The 24,829-nt window shown below is 39.5% G+C and overlaps 1 protein-coding gene across 15 annotated transcripts in view; it reads left to right on the forward strand.

Annotated features, from left to right (window-relative positions):
• cadpsb (Ca2+-dependent activator protein for secretion b) overlaps positions 1 to 24,829 on the forward strand; it is a 58,011-nt gene that overhangs the window by 22,994 nt on the left and 10,188 nt on the right. For 2 of the 15 annotated variants that reach the window (XM_079683409.1, XM_079683408.1), the window contains exons 4-22: positions 400 to 480; positions 748 to 981; positions 2,236 to 2,357; positions 5,573 to 5,684; positions 6,909 to 7,048; positions 7,452 to 7,518; positions 7,814 to 7,922; positions 8,022 to 8,234; positions 11,131 to 11,142; positions 14,022 to 14,158; positions 14,275 to 14,462; positions 15,235 to 15,336; positions 15,445 to 15,508; positions 15,604 to 15,727; positions 16,997 to 17,065; positions 20,513 to 20,619; positions 21,313 to 21,342; positions 24,121 to 24,277; positions 24,375 to 24,516. In XM_079683409.1, coding sequence (XP_079539535.1) covers positions 400 to 480; positions 748 to 981; positions 2,236 to 2,357; positions 5,573 to 5,684; positions 6,909 to 7,048; positions 7,452 to 7,518; positions 7,814 to 7,922; positions 8,022 to 8,234; positions 11,131 to 11,142; positions 14,022 to 14,158; positions 14,275 to 14,462; positions 15,235 to 15,336; positions 15,445 to 15,508; positions 15,604 to 15,727; positions 16,997 to 17,065; positions 20,513 to 20,619; positions 21,313 to 21,342; positions 24,121 to 24,277; positions 24,375 to 24,516 — 2,210 coding nt within the window. Of the gene's footprint in view, positions 1 to 399; positions 481 to 747; positions 982 to 2,235; positions 2,358 to 5,572; positions 5,685 to 6,908; positions 7,049 to 7,451; positions 7,519 to 7,813; positions 7,923 to 8,021; positions 8,235 to 11,130; positions 11,143 to 14,021; positions 14,159 to 14,274; positions 14,463 to 15,234; positions 15,337 to 15,444; positions 15,509 to 15,603; positions 15,728 to 16,996; positions 17,066 to 17,907; positions 17,941 to 20,512; positions 20,620 to 21,312; positions 21,343 to 24,120; positions 24,278 to 24,374; positions 24,517 to 24,829 lie in introns of all 15 variants that reach the window. The other 13 variants (XM_079683410.1, XM_079683416.1, XM_079683412.1 and 10 more) reach the window with 9 other exon arrangements.

Consider the following 24,829-nt stretch of genomic DNA (forward strand, 5'->3'; position numbering starts at 1 on the left):
AAAAATGTTGTGATACTTGGTAATGGAGGTAACTAGTCATCACAATGTGCATCATTCCATTATTTAGGTTTATGCTATACAGGCTCATTTATGTGCAGGTCACAAGAGGCAGTTATCTCAGCATCCACTGAGTGAATTATCAGGAAATCATTTAATTTTATAATTAAATTGAATTAATAAAATACACACTCGAAAACCCTGAACATGCTTTCAGTTGTGTATGTACATTGCATTATGTGTTTTAATTGAGGATTTCTTGAAGGTTTCATCTGTCATGGTCAGATAATGAAGCTGGGAGCTGTTGACCTTTGACACTGTCACTGACCCTTGTTTGGTACTTAAGTATATCTTGGCCCTTGATGCGACCTCATTGACCTGCTTCTCTCTTTGTATTAATAGTTGGACAACCTGGATGAGCAGGCTGCCCAGATCAGAAGAGAGCTGGATGGTCGTCTTCAGATGGCAGACCAGATTGCCAGGGTGAGTCAGACTCTACGGGGGACTGTTTAATATGCTTTGTTATATAGTTAACATGTCAACACTGTGGTGTAAACATCACTGTGGGAGCTTCCACCAACAGCTCAAGAGATTGTACATTTCCAAAGAATGCATATTTACAAATTGTACTATACTTCTGTCATAAGAGGAAAGGAGACACCTACAGTGATGTTTTCAGCATTTTGGATTCTCCTATGTTTACCTAATTGTTAATTGTCATCCAGAGTTTTTCTGTTTTTTTTCCAACAGGGTGGAAAGTTCCCCAAATTTGTGTCTAAAGAAATGGAAGCCATGTTCATTGAGGAGCTTAAGTCCTCGGTGAACCAGCTGATGGCTAATCTGGAGAGCATGCCAGTGTCCAAGGGAGGGGAGTTCAAACTCCAGAAGACGAAACGGGGACACAATACCTCCATCATCGACATGGGCCAGGAGGACGAGAACACACTGTCCAAGTCTGATGTGGTTCTGTCCTTCACTTTGGAGGTAAAGTGCATTGGCAATCTGTCTAGAATTTCAAGTCAAATGTGAAAAGTTGCAAAGTTTTGATAATTATGACGTCGAGTACATCCCAGTATTTCTAAATATAGCAAGATAGAGCAAACATTATTTCACCAGAATATCTAAATTTAATGAAACTACAGCTGGCTATACACGATCTCATAAATCAGAGCTGTCATCGACTACTTGTCTGCTCGAGACTAAGTATAGAAACAGACAGCAGACCTGTTCGAAGGGTGGAACAGACGCTATGTGAAGAACAGACTAACACACACACACACACACCCCCACCCCCCCACACAAACCCTTTTACCTGCTCCTTAATGGGGAATATGAGTCATCTTGTTATCAGCTTGTCTGGGATGAGCTAACACAGAACGGGGAGCAGTCGCACCTCATTTCTTATGATGCAGTGCTATTTCAGATTCAGTCAGTATTTAATGTGCAAATAATATGACACAGTTTTTTCTGTTCTATCACACATTAGTGGGCACACATTATATAAATATATATAAATGCTGAAATTATTTGCAAACTAGCGGCAATTTGCTATTATTGAGATGTGTTTATTTTGTAATCGGTTGGACTTTTTTTGAGAACCACGTTGAAATAATCTCGAGTACAGTCTTTAAGCATTTCTTTTAACATACACCATATTGCTTGGGACCCCCCCCCCAGAACAGCTCTCCAGATTTTCCGAGGACATAAAACAGACAGACAAAGACAGACAGAGATTCCTCGCCTTATAATTTGATATATTGGCAACCAGACAAAGACATTAGTGGATGTGGTGGTGGATGCTTTGATTCAAAGTGGATGCATTTCCCTGACAGCACATATTTCTGACTTTGGGTTTCCCACTTAGAATGTACTGCTACAATATGAGAGTGACCCCTGGCACTGTTAGTATTATATTGTATTCAATGAGCGATTAAAGACGTGTAAGAGTATGCCCACAAGCAGATTGAGCATTGAGACTCGTTTCTACAGAAAGGACGGCCATCATTCTTATGGGCAGTTCCAGTAGAAAGTCTGCTAAAATCTACATTTTATTAATATCAGGGCAATGGCAGAAAGTGTAAATTGATATTGTGGCTGGCAAAGTATTTCTTACATTTCTGTCAAACTGAAGGATTTGCCGCCTTCACATCCATTGTCGACGTGTTGCTCTATGGCCTGTTTCAAAAGATGAGTCCTTCTCGTCTGCAAACTTCACTGAGGTGTTTTTGGTGTTTTTAGGTGGTGATCATGGAAGTGGTGGGTCTGAAGTCTCTGGCTCCGAACAGGATTGTCTACTGCACCATGGAGGTGGAGGGAGGCGAGAAACTCCAAACCGATCAGGCAGAGGCATCCAAGCCAACGTAAGGCCCTGAACATTTGTTTTACAAAAAAATATAAAAATCAAAAGAATCAGATGATGCTTCTTTTCCCATATAGATAGCTAATAGCTGTTTCAGTTATTGTGGTGAGGAATATATAGATATAGATTCTCACTACAGAGAAAAACCTGAAAAAAAAGTCCTGCCAAATGTCTCCAGCACATTGTTTGATGCTGAGTTTACCCGATTATGTTTGCATTTGGCAGCCAAAGCTAAACACATGAGCCAGTTAAGACTCCAAATAATTATCCCAGAATAAAATAGATAGGGCTTTTTTATTTGTACAAATGGTAAATTTGGTATAATATGAAAACAGGCATTATCAACCGAGTGTTTCCATCAGCACTGCTTCAGCTGAGTTTCTGGTATCAGGTAGGAGTTTTTAAATACATTTAAAATAGTTTGTAATTATGTTTTGCAGCCAAAGTTTGACCTTTTGAGTGTCAGAATATTTTTGTATATATTTTTACATTTCCTAATTATTTCATTTCCTAACCTTGTTTCATTTCTTTCATCTTATCCACATTCAGTTATTGCACTACTGCCGATAATTTACAGGCTTTTTTTGATTATTAATTTCATCCAAAGGGACATTTTTATATGAATAATTCTTCATATCCCTCCATATTTTAAAACTGTTTATTTAAAACATGCACTGATAAGAGTTTGCACCATTCATTTAATGATCCTTTGTGCCTCCTGGGAAAACCTTCAAATGCCCTTGCTGAAATCCATTTGCAAGAAAATAGTGTTAACCTATACCAAACTGCATCTCAGTGGGTTTTTGATTATGGTGCTCAAATTGGTTTCTCTGATGCGTCATTCACTCTCAAAGGCACTTTGCTTTTGATGCACTGTATTTAAAGATAAATGGGACTGTGCAGCCGTGCTAAACATACATTTTCCTTTTTTCCAATGTTTCTATTTCAAACATATTTATTATTGGGACCAGAGTTCTTGCAGTTAGAATACACCTAACCTGTATCTGCACTTCATCTCAAATCTAGTTTTAATACAGACTTTGTGTAGTACTATGATTGGCCTTGATCACAGACCCTCTATACTGTACCTGTGGGAAAGCAAAAACCTTTCCTCTCTCTGTTTTCCTTGACACATTCATGATACACAGCTGAAACCAAAACCCTTTTTTTTTAACTGAATAATTTGAATTTCAGCTGACCAAGTTGTGAGAATTCATGTGTAATTGTATGTCGGGCATGAAAGGGAATAACATAATTTGTAAATTCCCTTCCTTTCTTTGAGAGTCCCAGCAGTTTACACATATCCTAAAATACTTCACTCCCTGTTATTCTAGACTAAATCCATAACCATGATGGTTTCCTGGTGTAGTCGAATATAACTTCTGCTAAATATATCTACCTTTTTTCCTCATCTAATTAATCAGTATTGCATAGCACAAGATACAAGAGAAGAGGTCCATGAAACATTCATGCAAATACAAGCTATTTTAAGGACCAAACGTCTTCCTCTGATCCCCTTAATTCAAGAACCATTTTATGAAGAGAGTATGAGAGAGAGGGAAGGACATGAATGCGAGAGAGGATTAGAGTAGAACAAGGCGAGAGTAATATGTGTGTGTGTGGGTACGTACACACAGTAAAAACACACAGAAACACACATGAAATACATGTATTGATTGACAGGTTTTTTGCATACCATAATTGCTTATGCTCTCTAACTCTGTGCCCAGACATTACACTTACTGTTGTGATTTTATACTTAACTTTAATAAATGAATAAAGGGGTTGTTTTTCTTAACATCGCCTCAATAATTATTACCTCTTATTCTTTTGTGATTCTGACATTCATTTTCTTATTTGACCCAGTTGAGCACAGAGAGAGCTTCATGTATTTGAACAGTTGTGGGAGCACAACACTGTTACATCCATTAATAGACCTCAGTTCGATCCACAAGGTCACCTTCATGCCAGGACAATGCTTCCATTAAAAATGAACACAGCGCACTACCAGCTCCTTGCTGGCAGTCAGCAGCTTCTCTGCTCTGCACATGTCAGAAGTGCAGTCTCTTTGAGTGCATTAAGTAGCTATCCATTATACATGTTTGAAACGGTTACAAGAAAAACAGCTTTCCAAGGCTGGAAATTGACACCATGTCTTCCATAGATTACTATAGAAAAGGAATGCAGGCGTTTATATTATGTTTGCTACGGCTGCAAAAGCCAGAAGAAAAGAAAGCCAATACACGTTGTGTAACATTACAGTAAACAGCATTTACTGGCGTTTTTGGTGAGATTGAGATTGAGTATTAACGGTTTGCTCTTAAAAGATAGGGTCATCTTACATAAATGTAAGTAGATACGTGAAAAGTAAAAAGGGATCCTGTCCTTTAAGCTTGTCTCCTCTTGGGGTCATGCTGACCTCTATTTCTTTGCTGCCTGTGGCAATGAATTACACAATGCAACCTAATCAGTTTTTTCATTTTATGACATTTGATAATGCATTACAAATATTTTCAGTTTATTTTAACTTGGTTTACCTCTGTGTATAAAATATGTTCTACTCAGCGTCTTGCTTTTGAGGCAAGTCTCGGATACAGGGTTCAAATACAATACACTTGAGAGCAGAAGTTAATTTTAGCTCGTCTGTGGCATCTCTCTTTTGCAGACGCACAAAGTCATGTTGGCTGAGAACACGGGTGTTTTGTTATATAAAAATATTGCCAAGTGCAGCTTTAAAGATGTCTGGTATTTTTATTAACAGGAATGCATTTCAACCAAGTGTGAAAGCAAGACGGATTTTGCCCAGACTTCAATATACTGTAACTCAGTGTTTCTCTTTTATTTCCAGTCTGTCACTTATTACCTTTCTTCTGTGATAAAAAATATACTGTGGTTTGTGCATCTGTGTGTGTGTATACACAATGTAATGCTCCCCCTGTTGTAGACTGCAATCCCTGTGGTTGGAAAACCATCAGCCGCTATTTTGTGGATTAGTTTTCTTGTCAAAACTGAGATTTTATTTCTTTGATTTGATTATTATTTGTTTTGTTTACTGACTGATTTAATGTTATTTCAGTTAAATAACTAACTCACACTTTTATGACGAGTAAAAGAGATTTGATGATTGCAGGAGATGAAGTCATTGTGTTTGTGAACTCTGTGCTACCACGCTGCCATGGAAGCTAACCTCTGGAGTGTCTTTGTTGTGTGTTTCAGCTGGGGCACCCAAGGGGACTTCACCACCACACACCCTCTGCCTGGTGTCAAGGTGAAACTGTTTACCGAGAGCACTGGGGTGCTGGCATTGGAAGACAAAGAATTGGGAAGGGTAACACATCTATTTGTTTTGTTTTACTCACACAAAAAATACTCTGATTTCCACACAGTCCCAACAATGCTGTATTAAGACTCACATGTCAAATAAATTAACACCACACTAAGCAAGTAAACCTCTTTGCTTTTAAAAATACATAAACAATTAATCTCCCAAGCATTATATCCACAAAGCTATGTCAAGAAAAGTCAGGTTGAAGCCATTATACTTCTATAACAGAGGGAAAAAATGCTCTGGTTTGTTTATTTTTCTTAAAACCAATCAATATCATCTGCTAGTGCCCTTGCCAAATAAATAGCGCAGGCAGCGATTATGAGGAGAGTGGAAAAAGGCGGCCAATGGCAGGCTACATTAGTCTACATCACACTGTATAGCGTTCAGACAAAATGTATTGACATTTGGATATTAATAAGCTCACCTTAGTCTCCAGTGTACTAACATTTGCATCTGATTCAGACATAACCTTTAATATTTAATATTTTTGCATGTTCAATAAGAGGTTGTCAAAATGTATTTTGCAACAAACAAAAAACAGAGCTCTAGTCCCGGGGCATTTTATCAGTTTTGATTTCTTGCGAGTACTGTCAGATGGAGCAACACATTCTGGTGTGCTTGTGCTTCCAACAAACACTTCTGATTCACTTTTTGATTCTTTCACATAACGCTTGTGTTGGAATTATGTGAGAGAACGATGCAGCAGAACTTCTCTAATGAGAAAAGAAGAAGCCTGAACAAAATGTTTTTAATATCATGTTTACGATCTTAGAATTATTAATTATTTTGCTCTTCCAACTCAGAGAGAGCATAAATGGTTCTTCACACGCACTTCCCTGAGGTGTGAATATGTAAGGTTGCTGTGATCAATGGTTAAGGATGGTGGTTTTGCTGGTTTGTGTTTGTGCAGAAACGCCTCAGACGTCCCTGTAGTGGCAGTGACCTTGGCTGTGACAAGGCTCTTTGATCTCCCACTGCATTAGCGTTGGCAGGAAAGCAGGCTTCCTCAAAGCTCTTTAACTCGGCAAAGAGAGATTAGGCCCCCTCTTCGGGGAGCCAGAGCAAAGTGCTGTTCTGTTTCTTTACCCTGACTCGCTTTAGTCTTTCTCTTAATGAAACATAATCACATTCCCTTGCACACACACTGACCAAAGATTCACCTCCTATATGAATGTTCTGGATTATGGAGTCTCACTTTATCCTGTCCTTTTCATTTGAGTGCAGGTCGTCCTCCACCCGACTCCTAACAGCCCTAAGCAGTCAGAGCTCCACAAGATGACTGTGACCAAGGCGTGCCCCGACCAAGATCTGAGGATCAAACTGGCCATACGTATGGACAAACCTCAGAACATGAAACACTGCGGGTAAGAGATGCGCTGCCAAGAAAGCTTTGTAGTGACGTTCCTGTGTGCCTTTTATTTTCCATGTTTTTCTTAAGAACTCCAGCCCCTCTCAGCTCCTTGGCCTCATTTCTAGTCACGTACCATGGAAAAATACTGTGAAGTGCACTACTCCCCCTGGTGGATGCCAGTGTGTAGTTTGGATTTTCTTTTACATGAGAGGTGGCTGAAAGAAACTTAAAATATTCAACACAACATTAATCATATTTAATTTATGAAGCTTTTTCATATAAATAATTTGGTTTAACTTTTTCTCCTTTCTTTAGCAAAGTTTCTGTGCCCTAGTTATGCCGACAAATTACCTTAATTTTTGTTGTGACATGCAGACTGCGTTTTGTCTCCTTGTTTGTGCACAATGTTTTGACAGGTATCTTTGGGCTTTTGGAAAGAATGTTTGGAAGCGCTGGAAGAAGCGTTTCTTTGTCCTTGTGCAGGTGGGTACAAAATAAGAGTGTTTAGTGTTGAGGTTGTTTCTGTTCTTCCTTGTGGCATACTTAGTAATGATTTTGAATGTATGAAATTAATACATTTATGTACTGCCTGACCTGGTACTGTCTATATGTATATATATACTATGCAGGATATGCAAAAGGCATCTAATGAAATGTGTTGATTTTGAAATATTTTGACAATTTTCTAGTACATCTTCATGTTAAATCATACTTTACTGCAGTACATAAAAGCTTTTCCATGGCTGGTTGAATTGATCACTAATCCTTTGGGTTGTAGGTGAGTCAGTACACGTTTGCCATGTGCAGCTACAGAGAGAAAAAGTCAGAACCCCAAGAGTTGCTCCAGCTGGACGGGTATACTGTGGACTACAGTGACCCCCAGCCAGGTAAGACGGGACACCTAGACTTGCTGTTACTATACGTCCATGTACACACACATACTGTGAAACGCTAACTACTTGCTCTTTATTATCCTGTTGTCTCAGGATTGGATGGTGGCAGGGCTTTCTTCAATGCAGTGAAGGAAGGTGACACTGTGATCTTCGCCAGCGACGATGAGCAGGACCGCATCTTGTGGGTCCAGGCCATGTACCGAGCCACCGGCCAGTCCCACAAGCCCGTCCCACCCACTCAGGTCCAGAAACTTAACTCCAAAGGGGGTGCCTCGGCCCAAATGGATGCTCCCATTTCTCAGTTCTGTGAGTAGCCCGTAACACAAAACGGTCACTTTGACAAGAGCAGATTTCATCCACAATGCAGTATAAGCTCTAACCCATAAATGTCTCACGCCATGCTCTCCACACTGCAGTCACAAAACGTGCTGGTAGAACTAACACACAAGCACGCACACACATGCCTTGGTCTCTCACAGATCCCTCCAGCATCTTATGGACTTCCACTCATTGTCACCACTCTCACACTGTTTAAAAGTGCAATCCCATGCTATTCCATCAGTCTGTTCACAAGGAACGGACGAGCCGAAAAATACTCGTGCAGCAGCAGGATTTGGCGTGCAAACTTTGTATAAACTAAATAGGTCACCACACATGCGATTTGAACATTCAAGCCTGCTGGGGTTGAATTCAGACTGACAGTGCCAGGGAGTGCTGCTCTTGTCCTAACCATAGGCCTGTTTTAATCCAGTCGTAGCTGTAGAGGGCAGCGGTGAAGACAGTCTGGATTCTGAGACAGTTTCTCAGATGGTTCCCCTGTCACTGAATGACGTCCAAGCCAGACAACATGTCTGAAGTTTTAACCAATCTGTCACTGTACTTGCACCAGAGTTCAGGTAGCAAAGTGAAGGTAAGACTGTCTGCAGTAGTGTTGCATCTGTACCAACTTTTGTTGCAACCGTCTCTTGTGTCCCCCCTCATTAAAGAAGGGTTAAATGTTTTACTTTGTAAGTATCACCATAGAAACTGCCAGCACCATTTTTTTTTTCACACAATCTATACAATACTCGAGTTGGGTATGACTGCTGGTAGTAATTTTCTTATTTTTTCAGAAATGCGAATATTGTTGCCCTTAACAACACTAACATAGACCTTTCTGGCCTACTTGCTTAAGTCACATACAATTTACACAAAAATAGATCCTGCTATTCAGAAACAAGCATGACTGTGTGCATCTATTGACTCCATAGTTTAAGAATGATTTATTCACCAGCTCTAAAGAGCAAGATTTGTATTTTTTCTTACATGAACCGAGAAAAAAGAAATTGGCATTACTCATTAATACTAAATATGGAAATCCAGGGTTATAATGATAGTTTTATAATATTTTTCAAAAGCCCCACATTTATTTTACTCTTTGTAAATACTTTAATTGGAGTAAAACTATAAAGACATAAATTGGATCAGTACTCAGAATCTTATCACATGAATTCTATGTTGTTTCTCCATTGGTTTCTTTGTCCAGTATGTGATCGTTCTTGTGGTTAGTTGACTCCTCTGATGCCAGCTGTTGCCATTCAAAGCCTCCTCACAGTGGCACAGACTTCCTACCCCCTCCCTGAAACATTGTGGCACACCACGCGTACATGTTTCACCCCCTAGTGGTCTTGAATGGCACTGGGACCATAACATACACAGCCCTCCTGACTCTGCTGCAGTGGACTGATCAGAGACGAGAGTCCTATGAAGGTTCTGAGCGGCGTACACACATTCTCTTTTCTTCCCAATTGACATGCTAGTGGCTTAGTGAACATCACATTTGTTGTGTAGAATATACTGTACAGAAAGAACAAAACATGTATATCATATATGAGGAGTCCATAGACAGCTTAAAGGGGTACTCCAACAATTACATTTGCAATTATATAATATTAGAGTACATGTGAGAGACATACTTAATATTTCAGAGGGTGATTTATCCTGTCTTTCAGGCCCTTAGAATGGGCACAAGCAAAACACGTATAATCCTAAAAGCACCGGCATATAAAAAATGCCACACCTGTAGTTAGCGTAGCACACTATCTATTTAAACATGGTCGTATTCAAACAGTTGACCCTGATGACATCACAATGACATCATCAAGGTTATTTTCTAAAACCCACGGAAGTCCCATATTGATATGATTCAGTTGACATCTACTTACAGTAAACTTGGCTATTTCATCGAGGTTTCAAAAGATAATGCACTAGTACATGAAGCTCACCTTGCTACACAGAATTGGATTAGCATTTAAGGTGTTTTTCTGTTGATATATTGCTTCTCAAATAGCTTTATGCGTTAACACATTTAGATCAGTTTAACTAACACAATTTGGTCTAATTTCACGCTGAGCTGATTAAAGACATAAAAGAAAAACATCCAATCTAACGGAGTTCCCTCTATCTGCAAAGTACATGATGCTGTTCTCACAGGTTCTACTAACCATGACCAGTAGAATGATCTTTTCCAAAACCAGTGGAGTGCCCCTTCCAAGCATGTTCAATTGTTCTGCTGAAATAAGTGGCAATGTTGAATCTCTTGCAAACAGTAATATGGTCACTCCATCATTTATTCCAACCTCTTCAGGACCTTCATAGTCTCTTTCCTTTAAAAAAGACACAGGCAGCTTTTACACACCAAACTGACTCGGACTTTGCTTCATCTTGGTAGGTGTATCTGTTTGCCAATGCCTCCTTTTTAAAAGTAAGCCTTATGTTTGATCTCCAGTTTTTAAGAGTGACAGTACTTAATGTGTAGCTCTTAAGTACTCGTCCATAAACCAGAAAAAAAAAAAACTGCAGTAGAGTGATGAGGATCGTACAGTCTTCTCTTTCTCCCTCTATTTCTGACACAATCTTTTTCTCTACCTAGTCTGCTTCTTTTTCTGACTCTGTCTCTCTGCCTCCCTCTTTCTCTCTAATGTGCCTCAACATCTGTTGTCAAGTTCACATATCCTCACATGTACTCACACACCACCGCCCACAAACTCTCATGTTGGTATAGGTCGTTGTTTTTAAGTTGTGTTTTCTTCTTCATGCTTTGCCTGTACCCTTCTTGAGTATTGCAGCTGCTAGGTCAGGGTCTCGTGATTGCTCTCCTCCAGCCTTGTTGCTAGTCTTTATGTTATTCTGGTTTGTCCCTTCTTACCCTGCTGTCTTCTAGCTGGACTCAAGGGTAAGTGCTTCCCTGTAGCCGGCACAGCTCAGATAATCCCCGCCGATTATCTGACAAATGCAACGTTCTTTCTCTCTTCTTTCCCTCTTCTCCTTTTTTCACTTCTCGCCTCATGTCTTAGATATTAGTTGATAATTCTTTTTTTTTTGACGACCTCAATTTGAGGATCAAAGTAGAAGCATCCATTCGTGCCAATATAGGATGCATGTATTTTATTCTAAGAAGTTTTTATTTGACTCAGCAATGGTTAGTTGATATTATAGCTGTTGCATAATTGCCTTCTCTCTTTATTCTTATTGGTGACTGGATCCCTCAGAGTAAAGCAATATGATGACAAAATGTGACATACTAGAAAACAAATACAAAATTACATGTGACATAAGAAAGATTTAATGTTTACATTTATTATCGATAAATGTGAAGATCTGAAAACAAGCTAGTGATTATTTTTTATTACAGCTAGATAAAACCTCAGATGTTAAATATGAACAATTGTAAATTAAGTGTGAATGATGATGGCAGTCTGTGATGCAGTTCTTTTTTTTAAATATATTTCATGCATGATTGAAATGAGTTTTGACACTTTAACGTGTTGATCATGCTTTACTTCAGAGGGCTCAAATGCTTTTAGTTATTTTCCTTGGAACTTTTTCTCCATGAGAGTTGGCAAATATGTATGCGGAGTATTCTGAATGCCAAAGAAAAGGAGTAGCTAATGCCGCCCCTTCTTACGATAAAATACTCCAACCCCCCCCCCCCCCCCTCCTCCAGTAGATGGGCCTGTAGATAGAAGCTAGACCCGTGCTAAACCTCCAGAAAGAAAATATCCATTTTGATTTATTTTGACTGCCCTTTTTTGCCTGAATAGGAGAACACCTGTGTCATGTGTCCATACTTCTGTACAAATACAGGAGTTTTCATTCATTTCCCCCATCTCCCAGAGAATGACACAGTTTTGCCTCTGTCGGCTTCATGCTATTTACCCATGTACTTGCACCAAATTGTATTGCTACCCTATTAGAGTTCTCCGGTAGTGGTATGCCTGTTAGTGTGCTCTGTAGAGATCATGAATACACTGCAACATATTCAAGTATTGTCAACTTGCAAATGCGTAGAGAAAAAAAAAGGAATGCCAAAAAAAGATAAAAATGCAAATTTGAAAATGGGTCTGCAAATGTGCATGACATTTAAAAGCTCAATGAAAGGTCACACTGTTATCCAGCATGTGATAATTTATATATGTATGCAAAAGTACCCGCCTATTCACTTTGGGTATTTGGTCATTTTATTGATGGTTGAAGTCATTATCATTATTGTAAGTTATGATAATGTTACTAGAGTATTGAGTGTATCCTGCACTTACACTTCCTCATTTACTCAAAGCAGACAAAGCCCACTCACTGTCTGTCAGCCCCAGGCACTTTCTCTTCACTCTTTGGATGTAACTTGAGAGAACCTTCTTGCGGTCATCAATTTCATTAAGCACCTGTCCCATCACTGTCTTATTGTCCCATTTAAAAGGTTGATTTACCCACAAAGTATTTTTACATCCTGTCTCGTCATCCAGCCTTTGGGCCTCTCTGTAGCCATTACCTGTCTTCTCTCCGTGTTTCAAAGCCTCACATGTTAACCGTTCTACTCTTTTTACATTATTGACCTACATTACCTGTCTTGTCCCTCGTCCTCAAACACTTTTACTTGTTGTCTCACAGGTTTACCTTCTAAGACTGGAGTAAAAAAGCTAATTTTCTTGAAGTGTAACACTTTGTTAGGCTCTTTTTTCTTATAGAACATTTAAATTAATGTTTAGCACCAGTATCACAGTCTTTTCCCTTCCCTCTCACTGACCTGGTGGTTGACAGATGTCAGTTCTGCCCTATACGTTGCTCCGGCTCTGCCCAGCTAAGATCAGGCCTCCACACCTCCCACCCACACTCCCAAATCATCATCAATCATGTCAGTGTCTCATGGACATGACACCTGTCACTCACACTGAGGACTGCATCTCTTATCTATTTCGAATGATCCTCATCCCCATCATTTTGTCTCTGACAGATATTATTTAAAGAGCCAGTTTAGTTTTCTTCTGTGGTTTAGAGAATTAAATAAACATTTTCCACCGTGTTTTCATCCCCCATTGCCTTTTTTGTTTTACACAGTTTGATGTTACTAATTTTCTTTCCTTTATTGAATTTCACAGCTCAATTTAGGGTTTTAAAAGTCTGATAGTCTTCTTGATGGCAAAAGTTATGAAGCAAGAAAAACAATAACAATTCTGAAAGGATATGACTTCCGAGGATCCATAACGGGAGAAAAATCTACAAAACTCAGTTTGATTTTTACAACAATTTCCCTAAATAAGCACTTTAAACTGTATCTCTACAGTGTGTTCTGGTAAATTATTCTTTTGCCATATTGCTGTCTTTTTTTTATTAGCACACATCCCAATATTTATCAGGACCAGAGTGACATTCAACAATCGAGAATGGCAGAATCTATTAAATACATTAAGAAGAATGCATCTAATTCTATCTAACCAGCACTTTTTCAAACATGGTTTGGATCTTTCCCCTGCAAAAACATCAGGGAAAGTGACATACAGATGCCTGCATGCACATACAATAGAAGCACCCTTGCCTCTGAGCTTCGCTTCAGATCAATAGAATCTCATCCACCAATACATAAAATATCTTTACGCTGCGTGATACAATGCAAGTTGACAATGTAAGCTGTAAGTGTTTATAATTTGCCCTTAGAAGTAGCAAAAAAAACAATCCCTGTTGTTCCTGTGTTTCAAAAAACAATTGCTTTTTGCCTGTTCCTCACTGATGTGTTCTCCTCTGAACCGTGTTCTCTCCCCTGTGCCGTTGGCTGGATAGATGCTGACAGAGCTCAGAAACATGGCATGGATGAGTTTATCTCCGCTAACCCCTGTAGCTTTGACCACGCCTCGCTTTTCGAGATGGTGCAGCGGCTCACGTTGGACCACAGGCTCAATGACACCTTCTGCTGCTTGGTGGGTGACCCTCTGCCTGTTATAACATCACCACATGATACATTTATGGCAGTGGGCTATGCTTTTGTTAGCCGATACACAGTAATACAATCCCCATCTGTGTTTGTTTTGTGCAGGGTTGGTTTAGTCCAGGCCAGGTGTTTGTCTTGGACGAGTACTGTGCCAGGAATGGAGTTCGAGGTTGTCACAGACATCTGTGTTACCTGCGTGATCTACTGGAAAGAGCAGAGGGTGGGGCTATTATTGACCCCACTCTTCTTCACTACAGCTTCGCTTTTTGTGCCTCTCATGTCCATGGGAACAGGTGTGCCCTTATCTTTTCTTAAAATATTATGCTTTGGAAGAGACAGGATTTGAAAGCCCATCAAATATAAATGTTATTCCTTTAGTCGATCTGATAGCAGATGAGCACACTAGATTTCCATAAACATTGCACTACAACAGAATAGAGAAGTCAGCCTCAAACATAGGCATTTTTTGTCTTCCATTTATTTAATTTTGCCATGTTTATTTATTTTTTGTTTGTTAAATTTGTTCTGCTTTTTGTGTTACATGTTGCATTATGTTGTTAATCAATTGTATATCTCCACATATTTCTTTGTTTTCTACCATTTTTCTTTGCTTTCCTTTCTCTCTGTCCTTTATTACCATAGTCTCTTACTGTCCATATTATTCATCCTCCCATGCGTGCGTTAAAGTCAGAGAGGGCAGCAATTACTGGGGGCCGCTGGGCTATGAGACCCAAATGTCACCAAAGAGCTCCCAGAGCCCAGATCCTCCCACTGTCTCTAAACAAGCACGCATATTCAAGTTTAGAAAGAGAAAGGATTCCAAAATACCACTCTTTCAAGGGCAAAAAAGGTGAGACATTGTCGTTTTTTTTGTATGTGTAACACAAAGTGAACTCTGATCTTGAACAAATCTTACACATTTTGTAGTCAGTACCTTGGGAGTACTACGCTTTCTGCCAGCATTTTTTATATTCTTGCTCCTGTCAGACTCAGATGAGTGGTTGCATAAGTTGAACCACTGCAGGGTTTCAGCTGGGTAAAAGTGTGTGGGTGTGATCCTCATAGGCCGGACGGGCTGACCACAGTGAAAGTGGACGAGAAGGAGCGCTTTGAAGACATCAAGGAGCGGTTGCGTGTGATTTTGGAAAACCAGATTGTAAATTTCAGGTGACAGCCGACTCCCCAACAGCTAATAACCACAAAAGTTTCAAAACATTTAGCCTATGTATACTTTCCCACTGAAATGACATTTTCTGTATATATTTTCCATTGCAGATATTGCTTCCCCTTCGGCCGTCCAGAGGGAGCACTGAAGGCCACATTATCTCTGCTGGAGAGGGTTTGTTCATATATTTGAGAAAGTGTTTAATACTTTAAGATACAGCAACTGTAATGAATACAACTTACATACATTCTCTTAAATGTTGCTTCTAGGTCCTGATGAAGGACATTGTGACCCCAGTCCCACCAGAAGAAGTCAAAGGAGTGATCCGCAAATGTTTGGAGCAGGCCGCTCAGCTCAACTACGAGCGGATTCAAGAATATGCTACAATCGAAGGTAACCAGAAACACACAAGCCAACATGACATAATGAATCTGGAGCGAATATGTTAATGATTTTTTTTTTTTAATCCTATACCATAACGGTCATCATAATGTGTGCAATGCGTCATATAATTTAACATGTATGGTTTCAGATTGAAATGCTCAGCGAGTGGTTGTGTGTGGAATAAAATAGGAAAATAATACACATTTTTTCTCAGATGTCCGTTTTCTTATTCCAGTATGAGATTGATCTTGTCATTGTTATTTATTTACACATGGTGAATTCACTTGGTATATATTTGTGTCCATATCCCAAATGATCTGTGGCATCCCCGATTATTTGTGACAGTTTGTCGGTCACTTTCTGTCTCAGTCCAATAACTCTCTCCTTTGTTTCAGGCCTGCATTAGCTCTGTGCTGTTCTGTAGGTCAAGTTGGCTTTTGTGTAGAGGTGTGTGAGTAAAAATGCATTCAAATCCAAAGCCCTGAAATCTGTTGATGTGCTGATCTCTCATTATGCCTTGACTATTCAAGCTGTGTAGTAGCCCGGCCTCTGACATTTAATGATTGGACTGTGAGTTCAGCTTAACTGAATGTCCTCTCTGACTCCCTTTTACCTCCTCCAGCTGACTCTGCCCGCCCCCCTTTACTCCCCTGCCTTGAAATACCAGCAGCTCTCTCTCACCTCTATCTTCTTGCTGAAGACCACTATCTTCCTCTCCCTTCCTGCTCTCTGCTCTGCTTCTTTATCTTTCCCCACAGTTGTGGGCTTTGTCACCATTATCACTTTATTAGACCTCTTGGACTAAGTGATAACTGGCTTTTGACCAAAGGGATGCTGGGATTGAACACGTACAAACCAGCATCAGCCACCTGCATGTGCTTTGAGACTTAACAACATGGCCTTTCTTTATTGGCATGGATTACAAACTAAAAATGACATCAGTGACAAGACATTTTATAATGTCTTTCTCTCCTGCTTCGTCCTCTCTACCTGTACACCCATTAATAGCATTGAATGATGTTGTTTATGCCTTGAAAGAAATCTCCCAGGGTGCTAAAGATACTAAGGAATCAAACCTTACTATCTTGCCATGCTGTTTGAATTTACTTTCCACTGTCCTTGTGAGGCGCCTGTCTTAAAATCAATCAAACATTTGAATTTGCCTCCTGGCTAACAGACTGTCGTTTTCACCTGGACAGCCCTCTTCCCATCAACCTTAACCTTTAGCATTCCCACCTCTGACCCCATCCTCTTGCATGCACCAATCCTTTTTTATAGGAAAAAAGAGGGAAATGTTTGAGCACCCTGTCTTCTGCTTGGCGTCTCAAGTGATGGATTTAACCATCCGTGAGTACCTTCATCACCCTCTCCCCAGTCTCTCTCCCTCTTTTTATCACCTCGCCCTCCCTTCTGCTGCTTCTCTTCCTTCAGATGTGTTGCTCCTGCCATGTTTGCTTTTATGTGTGCCTTTTGTCTGTGAGAGTGAGTGGGGAGCGCACCAGTCGAGCGATCTGAGCAGCATCGCACTGAAACAGTCGGGCTCCGTTTTTTAGTACCATCTGTTTGTGATGGACATGAATGAGCCGTCTGGTCTGTAAGCTTCTTTCTTTTGGTTGGATTCCTTTGACTTGAATGCATTTTTACATTGCTTACATTGTTATCTCCTCCAGTCATTTGGTCTGATCATGTGTCAGTGGTGTGCTGTGCAGAACAGGTAGGCTTTCCTTTCACCGCGACACCACAGTTAGTGAAGGAGCACAACCACAGAGCTACGTATGGTGAGGACAGCGCAGGGCGTAGGGCGTAAGGATTTACAAGCTCCTGTCTGTGTATCAAGTCACTCAGTGTGTCCTGTCTATGATCCTGCCAGCTGTTTGTGTGTCTTACCTGTTTACGATAGTCTGAGCTTTGTCTGTTTGTTAACAAACATCTTGTCACTCTTTTTCATTTCCAGTTTTCCACAGGCTAATATTTCCGTTTGTCTCTTTTTTATTGTATGTCTGTGATGTTTGTCTGTGGCCTAGAAACCTCACTCCTTGGAGCTGAAATTGTCCCAGCAGATTCTTTGAAAGGGTCACATGGTGAAGAATAACAACTCTGAGCTTCCCCCCCTGTAACGTGAAAATAACCCAAGAACAGTGCTAATTCTAAACATCTCTTATCTCTTCTCTCCCTTTTTCTCGCTGAAGTTGAGAAAGGTCAAAAGGATCAAAAGGATCCAGGTGAACCCATGTTTAGCTTGTGGTTTAGCCACAGTGCACACACACATGTACACACACACACACACACACACACACACACACACACACACACACACACACACACACACACACACACACACACACACACACACACACACACACACACACACACACACACACACACACACACACACACACACACAGACCTAACCCCCCAACCCTCCACACACATGTATTTTGTGAAAAGATGCCGAACATATGCATGTATGCACATAACCTTTACATGTAGCACATCTTCCATACAGTATATTATACACCCTTGTAATAGACATTTGAGAACTCATTCAAGTTTTCAAATGTCTTGGCATGTTTTAAGCATCTCTTTATAAAGTAAATACTTGGAGATTGTATTACTTTATATCATTTCAGATGTGGCTCAAGACTGTATACTTTGTTCTGGGAGTTTTTCTTTCCATTACATTTAGCTTATATATATGTTCAGTTATGTGGTAAGGAGGTTGTAAAACACATTATTCCCACATTTGTGTACAAAGTATTGTAGAGTAATACAATCTCTTACAAAAACCAATAAGTCACATATTAACATCAATGTTAAAGGCGAAGGGAAAAGAAGATACACACATATGAGCAAATGTTCCTCTAAATATTATAATTGTTATAATGGGATTGTATATATTACATATTACCTTAGATGATCATACATTTAAATCAAATTTCGTAATATTTTCTAGATACATAAAGGTACATTTAACAAAAAGTCAAACACAAATGTGTCCTACATTATCTTGTGTACCCATGCAGATAGTTTTGATTCAAACTTACACTTCAATTACATCTTAACTTTATTGTCATTAAGGGGAATTTGTCTTGCAGTAGGAGCCAAACATAGAACACATTAGCATACATTACATAATTCAACAGATTTGACAACATAACATATTTGTCACAACGATTTGAATGCATTCACGATGCCGATGAAGCCATAAAGCTTGCTTAGCTTTTCTTTTAGACCAAACAGAGATAAAAGCTTCTTTTCAGATCTGCTCCCACAGCTCCCCTCCACATTACAGATAGATATATAGTTACTGATATACAAATCCATGTCACCCAAACCTATTGGTGTCAACCTTAATGCCCTTCAAGACAATGACTGAATTATTATCTCAGCTTTTTATCTCAGATTGCCCTACCATGATAACATTTGCATGACAATTAAAGTGACAGATTAGTGTTTCTTGTTACTACTTTCCAACCGAAACCAGAAAATAGATACATGTTTGGCTTTTGCAGAAATATCTGAGGAATATTTCATAAAATAATGCAAACTCATAAAATAGTAGTGTAAGCTATAAGGACCCCCAGTGTAAAGACCACTGCTGTTCAATGTAGAGTTATGTTTCAATGTGCTTTTGATTTGTGTAGCCCTTCAGTTCCATGTTCAAATGATGCACATATCATCCAACATAGTCTCACAGTTTAAACAATTCCATTGCATTATGTGTATCTGTTTTATGCATTATTCTGTAAGCAAAGGTACAAGCAAGTGATTTGCAGCTTTTTCAACTTATAAACCAACGATGATAAGTGAAAGATGGCCAAAATCAGTGTTTAGTGCTCAAAACGTGAGTTGATGGCTCATCCAACAGCGTCATCCTGTGGAAATATTTAGTCAAACAAAACTGAAGTCATTAATTCAAAAGATTTGTTATCAGTTTTTTGACGAACTATTGAGATAATAGCTGATTTATTGTATAGAGAAGCACAATCCAAAAACCAATGAACAAAAAACATGACGCATTTTCCTGTGTTTTGAGTGTCTTGAAACACTCTCTATAACCTGCTTCAAGAAAGTAATTTTGTTTGTTAATAGATTCAATTAAATGTAATTTACAAGTGCATAACAAATGGTTTAAAGTATTACATTTCTTAAAAATGGCCTTAAATTAAAGTAGAATAAATGTATACATGTGTTTGCTTAAACATATATATATGCACAGGCATTGATACAATCATTAGTTCATTTTCCTTCGACCGCTATAGCATCACAAGTACTGAGTAAAGTAATAAGCTTGATTCTAGCCTGTAAGATAATATTAGACCTGTATTTGAATAGGAAACTCAAATCTGAAAGTTATTTAATAAAACATTTACACAGAATGAACAAATACTTTACAATAGGCCTATGTTCTCATTGAGTGTTTTCTTTATTTTGACCATGTGACAGCTCCTTACACAGATGGGTTATTCAGTAGCGCTTCACAATATGCATGTTCTTGAAGCCACATTGCACCTCCATCCCAACGCCACTGTTCTCGTGCCTGATACTCTTTCCAACATACGCCTGTCTTTCCTACAAACACGTTAGTTATATGTCATGCAGCCCAAAATGCATATAAATAAGAACACATTTAACTTGTTATGCTAGATACAATATCACAGTGTAAGCGCTGTTTGTACTCTTATATTAAATGGTCCAAACATATAGAAAGGAAACAAATTCTTAACAAAATCCCCCTGGAGTCCTCTTTGCTTGACTAACCACTCATCCCTCATCCTCATCCTTTTGTCTCAGAGAACGTAGGCCGCTTAGTCACGCCTGCCAAAAAGCTGGAGGAAACAATTCGCCTGGCGGAGTTAGTCATAGAGGTCCTCCAGCAGAACCAGGAACACCATGCGGAGGTGAGTGAGAACCCTCTCCTCCTCAAAACACTTTTCCTCTTTACTCTCACTCTTATCTCACTCCGCCCCTCAGCAGGGAGTTAGTCTTATTATCAGCCTTCTATAAATAAAGCTGCTTCATCTAGGGGTAACTAAGAAAAAAAGATATTTCGAAGATGAATTTAATTAAGGAGAGCTCTAATTGCTGTTCAGCAGACCATGACTACATGGAATCAGTGCGGCGTGTTTGAGCAGAGACTATAAATTAGATATAAAAGGATATCATGTGTGCAGTTTTTTCCTCTGATCATAGTAGCTCTCCCTTGCAATGTTACATAAGCCTTGGATCTATTTCCAGAATTTACAAGCAGAAACATATCAAACCATCTGTTTAATCTATAAGACTATATAGTATTGGATAAACATATCATAGGCTCCGACTGTATTACAACTTTATCTGAAAAGTTACTGTAGCAGTAGCCAAATGTAATGCAGTAGGGGTTATATATTCCCCTCTGAATGCGGTGTAGTAATATATACCAGTATTTCCACCACTGAAAATTGTTAATTTATTGCATCCTGTATGCTGCTATAAACACTGAGCCTGTAGGAAAGCATGTTGAACATGTTGTGTAGATCTGAAGGTGATCCAATGTGATCGTAGAATATACAGTTAAAGCAGATTTATTGTATCTCTCTGAATATGCTTGACAGGCGGCAGTCACAAGTTCTGGAGATCAATCGGTACAGTATTTTTATTTATTTTTCCTCTTCAGTCCCCATCACGACCTCCCTGTATGGCATGTGCGCCACTATGGCAAGAGGCACCTTTTTAGGCAGAGAATGATCTCATAGACACTGTAGCAATGGGTGGGTTTTTAGGCATAAAAGTGGAGCAAACATGTTTAAAAATGAAAAGGCACTGTAGCTTGCACAACATAATTGTGATCATAAAGCATGTTCATCGGGCCATACAAAGGTTTCCTTTCTTTCCAAGCATGCTGAACCAGTAAAATTCCCAAAGTATGCTCCATGTTAACCTTTTGAAGTTTGATCCACCATAAACATTTGTTTCCCCTCCATCCAACAATTAATTTCACAGTCCGCACTTTTGCAAGCATTACTTCCCCAGCTTCTCCTCTTCCATCCTTCTCTGCTTTCTATACTTAGTTAAAAAGAAAATAATACTTCTAAAGGCAAATGCCTCAAGAAAACTTTATTGTCCTGTACATCTTATACTGTGTTCTCACTGTTACATGATTGGTGACTGTCCCAGCAGGGAAAAGAGGTATGTAGTCAATTTGAATGAGAAACACCCATAATGCTTTGTGCATGTCCAGTAGATGATGCCACGTTTCCTTCCCCCTCAGCATTAGTACACTCCCTCAAAATGGATCCCTTAACACAGTTGCATTGTGACAGCACTAGAGTCTGTCTGGCTTAACACTGGGTCTGCCTCAGAGCTTTCAGGGTCCTGAATGTGTCCCTTTGCCTCGATCAAAGGTTGGAAGCCAACCTTTGAGTGTTGTCCCTTCCTCCATCTGTTTACATTACGTTTACAGTCCTCCCCTTTGATCCCTCCCTGTACGCAATAAGAGTATCTCTCCTTGAATGTGATGGAGAACAGCTTTGTTTGCTGCCTGTTGCTCTATCTCTAGAACTGTTGAGAATATTTTTAAATGTTTGGACGTGGGCAGGTAAGTAGCCAGGTAAGTCAGGTTATGACTGCCACTAAAGCCAAACGGAAAATAACAAAACAAATTAATGAACAAAAAAAGAAAGCATGCAGCATTACGTAAGTTCACACTTAATTTATTGAACTTGGCAACATGTTGGTTTGAATGAAGCCAAGCCAAGACTGCCAGCAAAGCAACTAATGTACTCCTGCTATCAAAGCGCAAGGAAATCCTGACTGTGCTAGAAATCGGTCAGCTGAGTCTCGGAGACGTACCGGTACTTTACTAATTGGAACGGACACACTCCAACACTAGAGATGCTGTGTGCTGCAGTCTTTGGTATGCCTACTCCAAGATGTGCATGAGTCACATTCGCATTTAGCGCTAAGGGCTTGTCAGTGATGTGAATGGTGGACCCCCTCATCTCTTAGCTTGAGAAAAAAGCATGCAGAGAGCTCCACATTTGCATGAGAAAAAGCACCTTTTCCTCAAATGTATAGATGCTGTCATAAATATAACAAGGCACGATGATGAAACTCTACTGTGTGATAATTTTGCAATCATATAAACTTAGGTAATTACAATGAATCCACTTTTAAGTCCTTATACGCAGTGGATTAAATCTCATGTATGTGATTGGAAACAACCCCCCACACACACACACACACACACACACACACACACATACACACACACACACACACACACACACACACACACACACACACACACACACACACACACACACACACACACACACACACAATCAGGACAACTGCACGAGACAGTTACACAGTATTCATGAACATAATATTATATAATGCATAATTTAATTACCAATTTTGACACTTTAAGATAAAAACACTTTTGCTAAGAGCTAGATGAAAAGATAAATACAAATGTTATAACTATGAGTTTTATACAAAAAGCAGTAACCTTTAGCCAACAAACTGGTCAGCTCAACGGAAAGACTGCGAGCAAGGGGAACCTGCTGGCTCTCTCCTAAAGGAAAACAAATCCACATAAAAGCACCACTAAAGCTCACTACTTAAGTTATTTCGGGCCTATTTATTGTTATGCTATAGTATAACCAATAAGATAATAATAATAATAATAATTATAATAATAATAAGCTATAGCTTATTGGTTAGACAGTTTTGTGGATGTCCTGGCTAAGTGGTGACTCACCAAAGTCAGTCAGCATGTAACCCTTAATAAAACCACAATGTGTTATTTCACCCATTGGTTTTTAACAGGTTTAAAAACATTACATAACTATGACCTGGTTTTGAATGAGTTAGGGATAGGTGACTTTTTCTAAACTTAGGTGGAAACAGCTAGCCTGGCTGTGAGCTGTTTTAAATTGTAATGCTAAGTTAAGCTAATGGAACTAACCAGGGGTAGTTTGCCACTTTCAGGGGAAAATAACTTTTAGCACATTATTCACCATTAAGGACCTACTGAGTTATTCTTTCCAAATGTAAGTCAACGGGAAAAGTTTATCTGGGCCCAATAAAATCAAGGACAGACAGAGAATTTGTAGTACCACCATTTAGCCACTACAAAAATGTGCTTTAACATCCGACTCACTTCCTGGTGGAATTTAGCAGGAGAGAGTTATAACTATTGTCACCGAACTCTTGGAAAGGTAGCAAATAAACATGATTCCCAAAATGTAGTCCTTTGACATACATTAAAACACATACAAAAATAATTCCTTTCAAGAACTGATGAGCGCCAGTTGTGTGTATGTTCCCTTCTTCCCTGTTATTTTTCCTTGCGTCATCTCATCTGTTAACTGGAGCCATTGTTCACCTCTTCGCTTCCCCTCCTGCTGTGTCTCTAGGCGTTTGCATGGTGGACAGACCTCATGGTGGAGCATGCAGAAAACTTCCTGGCCCTCTATGCCATTGAGATGGATGCCGCTCTGGAGATCCAGTCCCCTGAGAGCTGGGACAGCTTCCCCCTCTTCCAACTGCTCAACGACTTCCTCCGGAATGATTGTAAGCTCCCACATTTCTTTTATAGACCCTTCAAGTATTTTTATACTCAAACAAAGACGCTAACGTTTTTCTGTCACTGCCTCTATTTTTTACACAGATCATCTGTGCAATGGAAAGTTCCACAAACACCTCCAGGATCTGTATGCTCCTCTGGTGGTTAGATATGTGGATCTGATGGAGTCCTCCATTGCACAGTCAATTCACAAGGGATTTGACCGAGAGTCCTGGGAGCCTGTTAAGTAAGGAACCTCTGTATTTAGCTAGACTGTAGGATGGCTGGAGATGCAAGGCTTTTATATTCAGATGACAGACTGACTACATGGACGCTCAACAATCTTGGAGGGCAGCTATAATGGTCACCCAGACCTCCTGAGGGTTCACTTTAAAGAATGAGCCAAGAGTGGGCTGAATAACCCATTTATTCTCTGGAAAAATTGGTTATAGGTCTTTAACTTATTTATGTCTTTCTATTTCTATTCTCCGACACAATAAGGTCAGGGCAACATGTCTCTGTTGTTTTGTTTTGTGAACTAACCTCCATAATGTGTGCTT

The sequence above is a fragment of the Notothenia rossii genome (assembly GCF_949606895.1).
Source record: "Notothenia rossii genome assembly, chromosome: 5".
Lineage (NCBI taxonomy): Eukaryota > Metazoa > Chordata > Actinopteri > Perciformes > Nototheniidae > Notothenia > Notothenia rossii.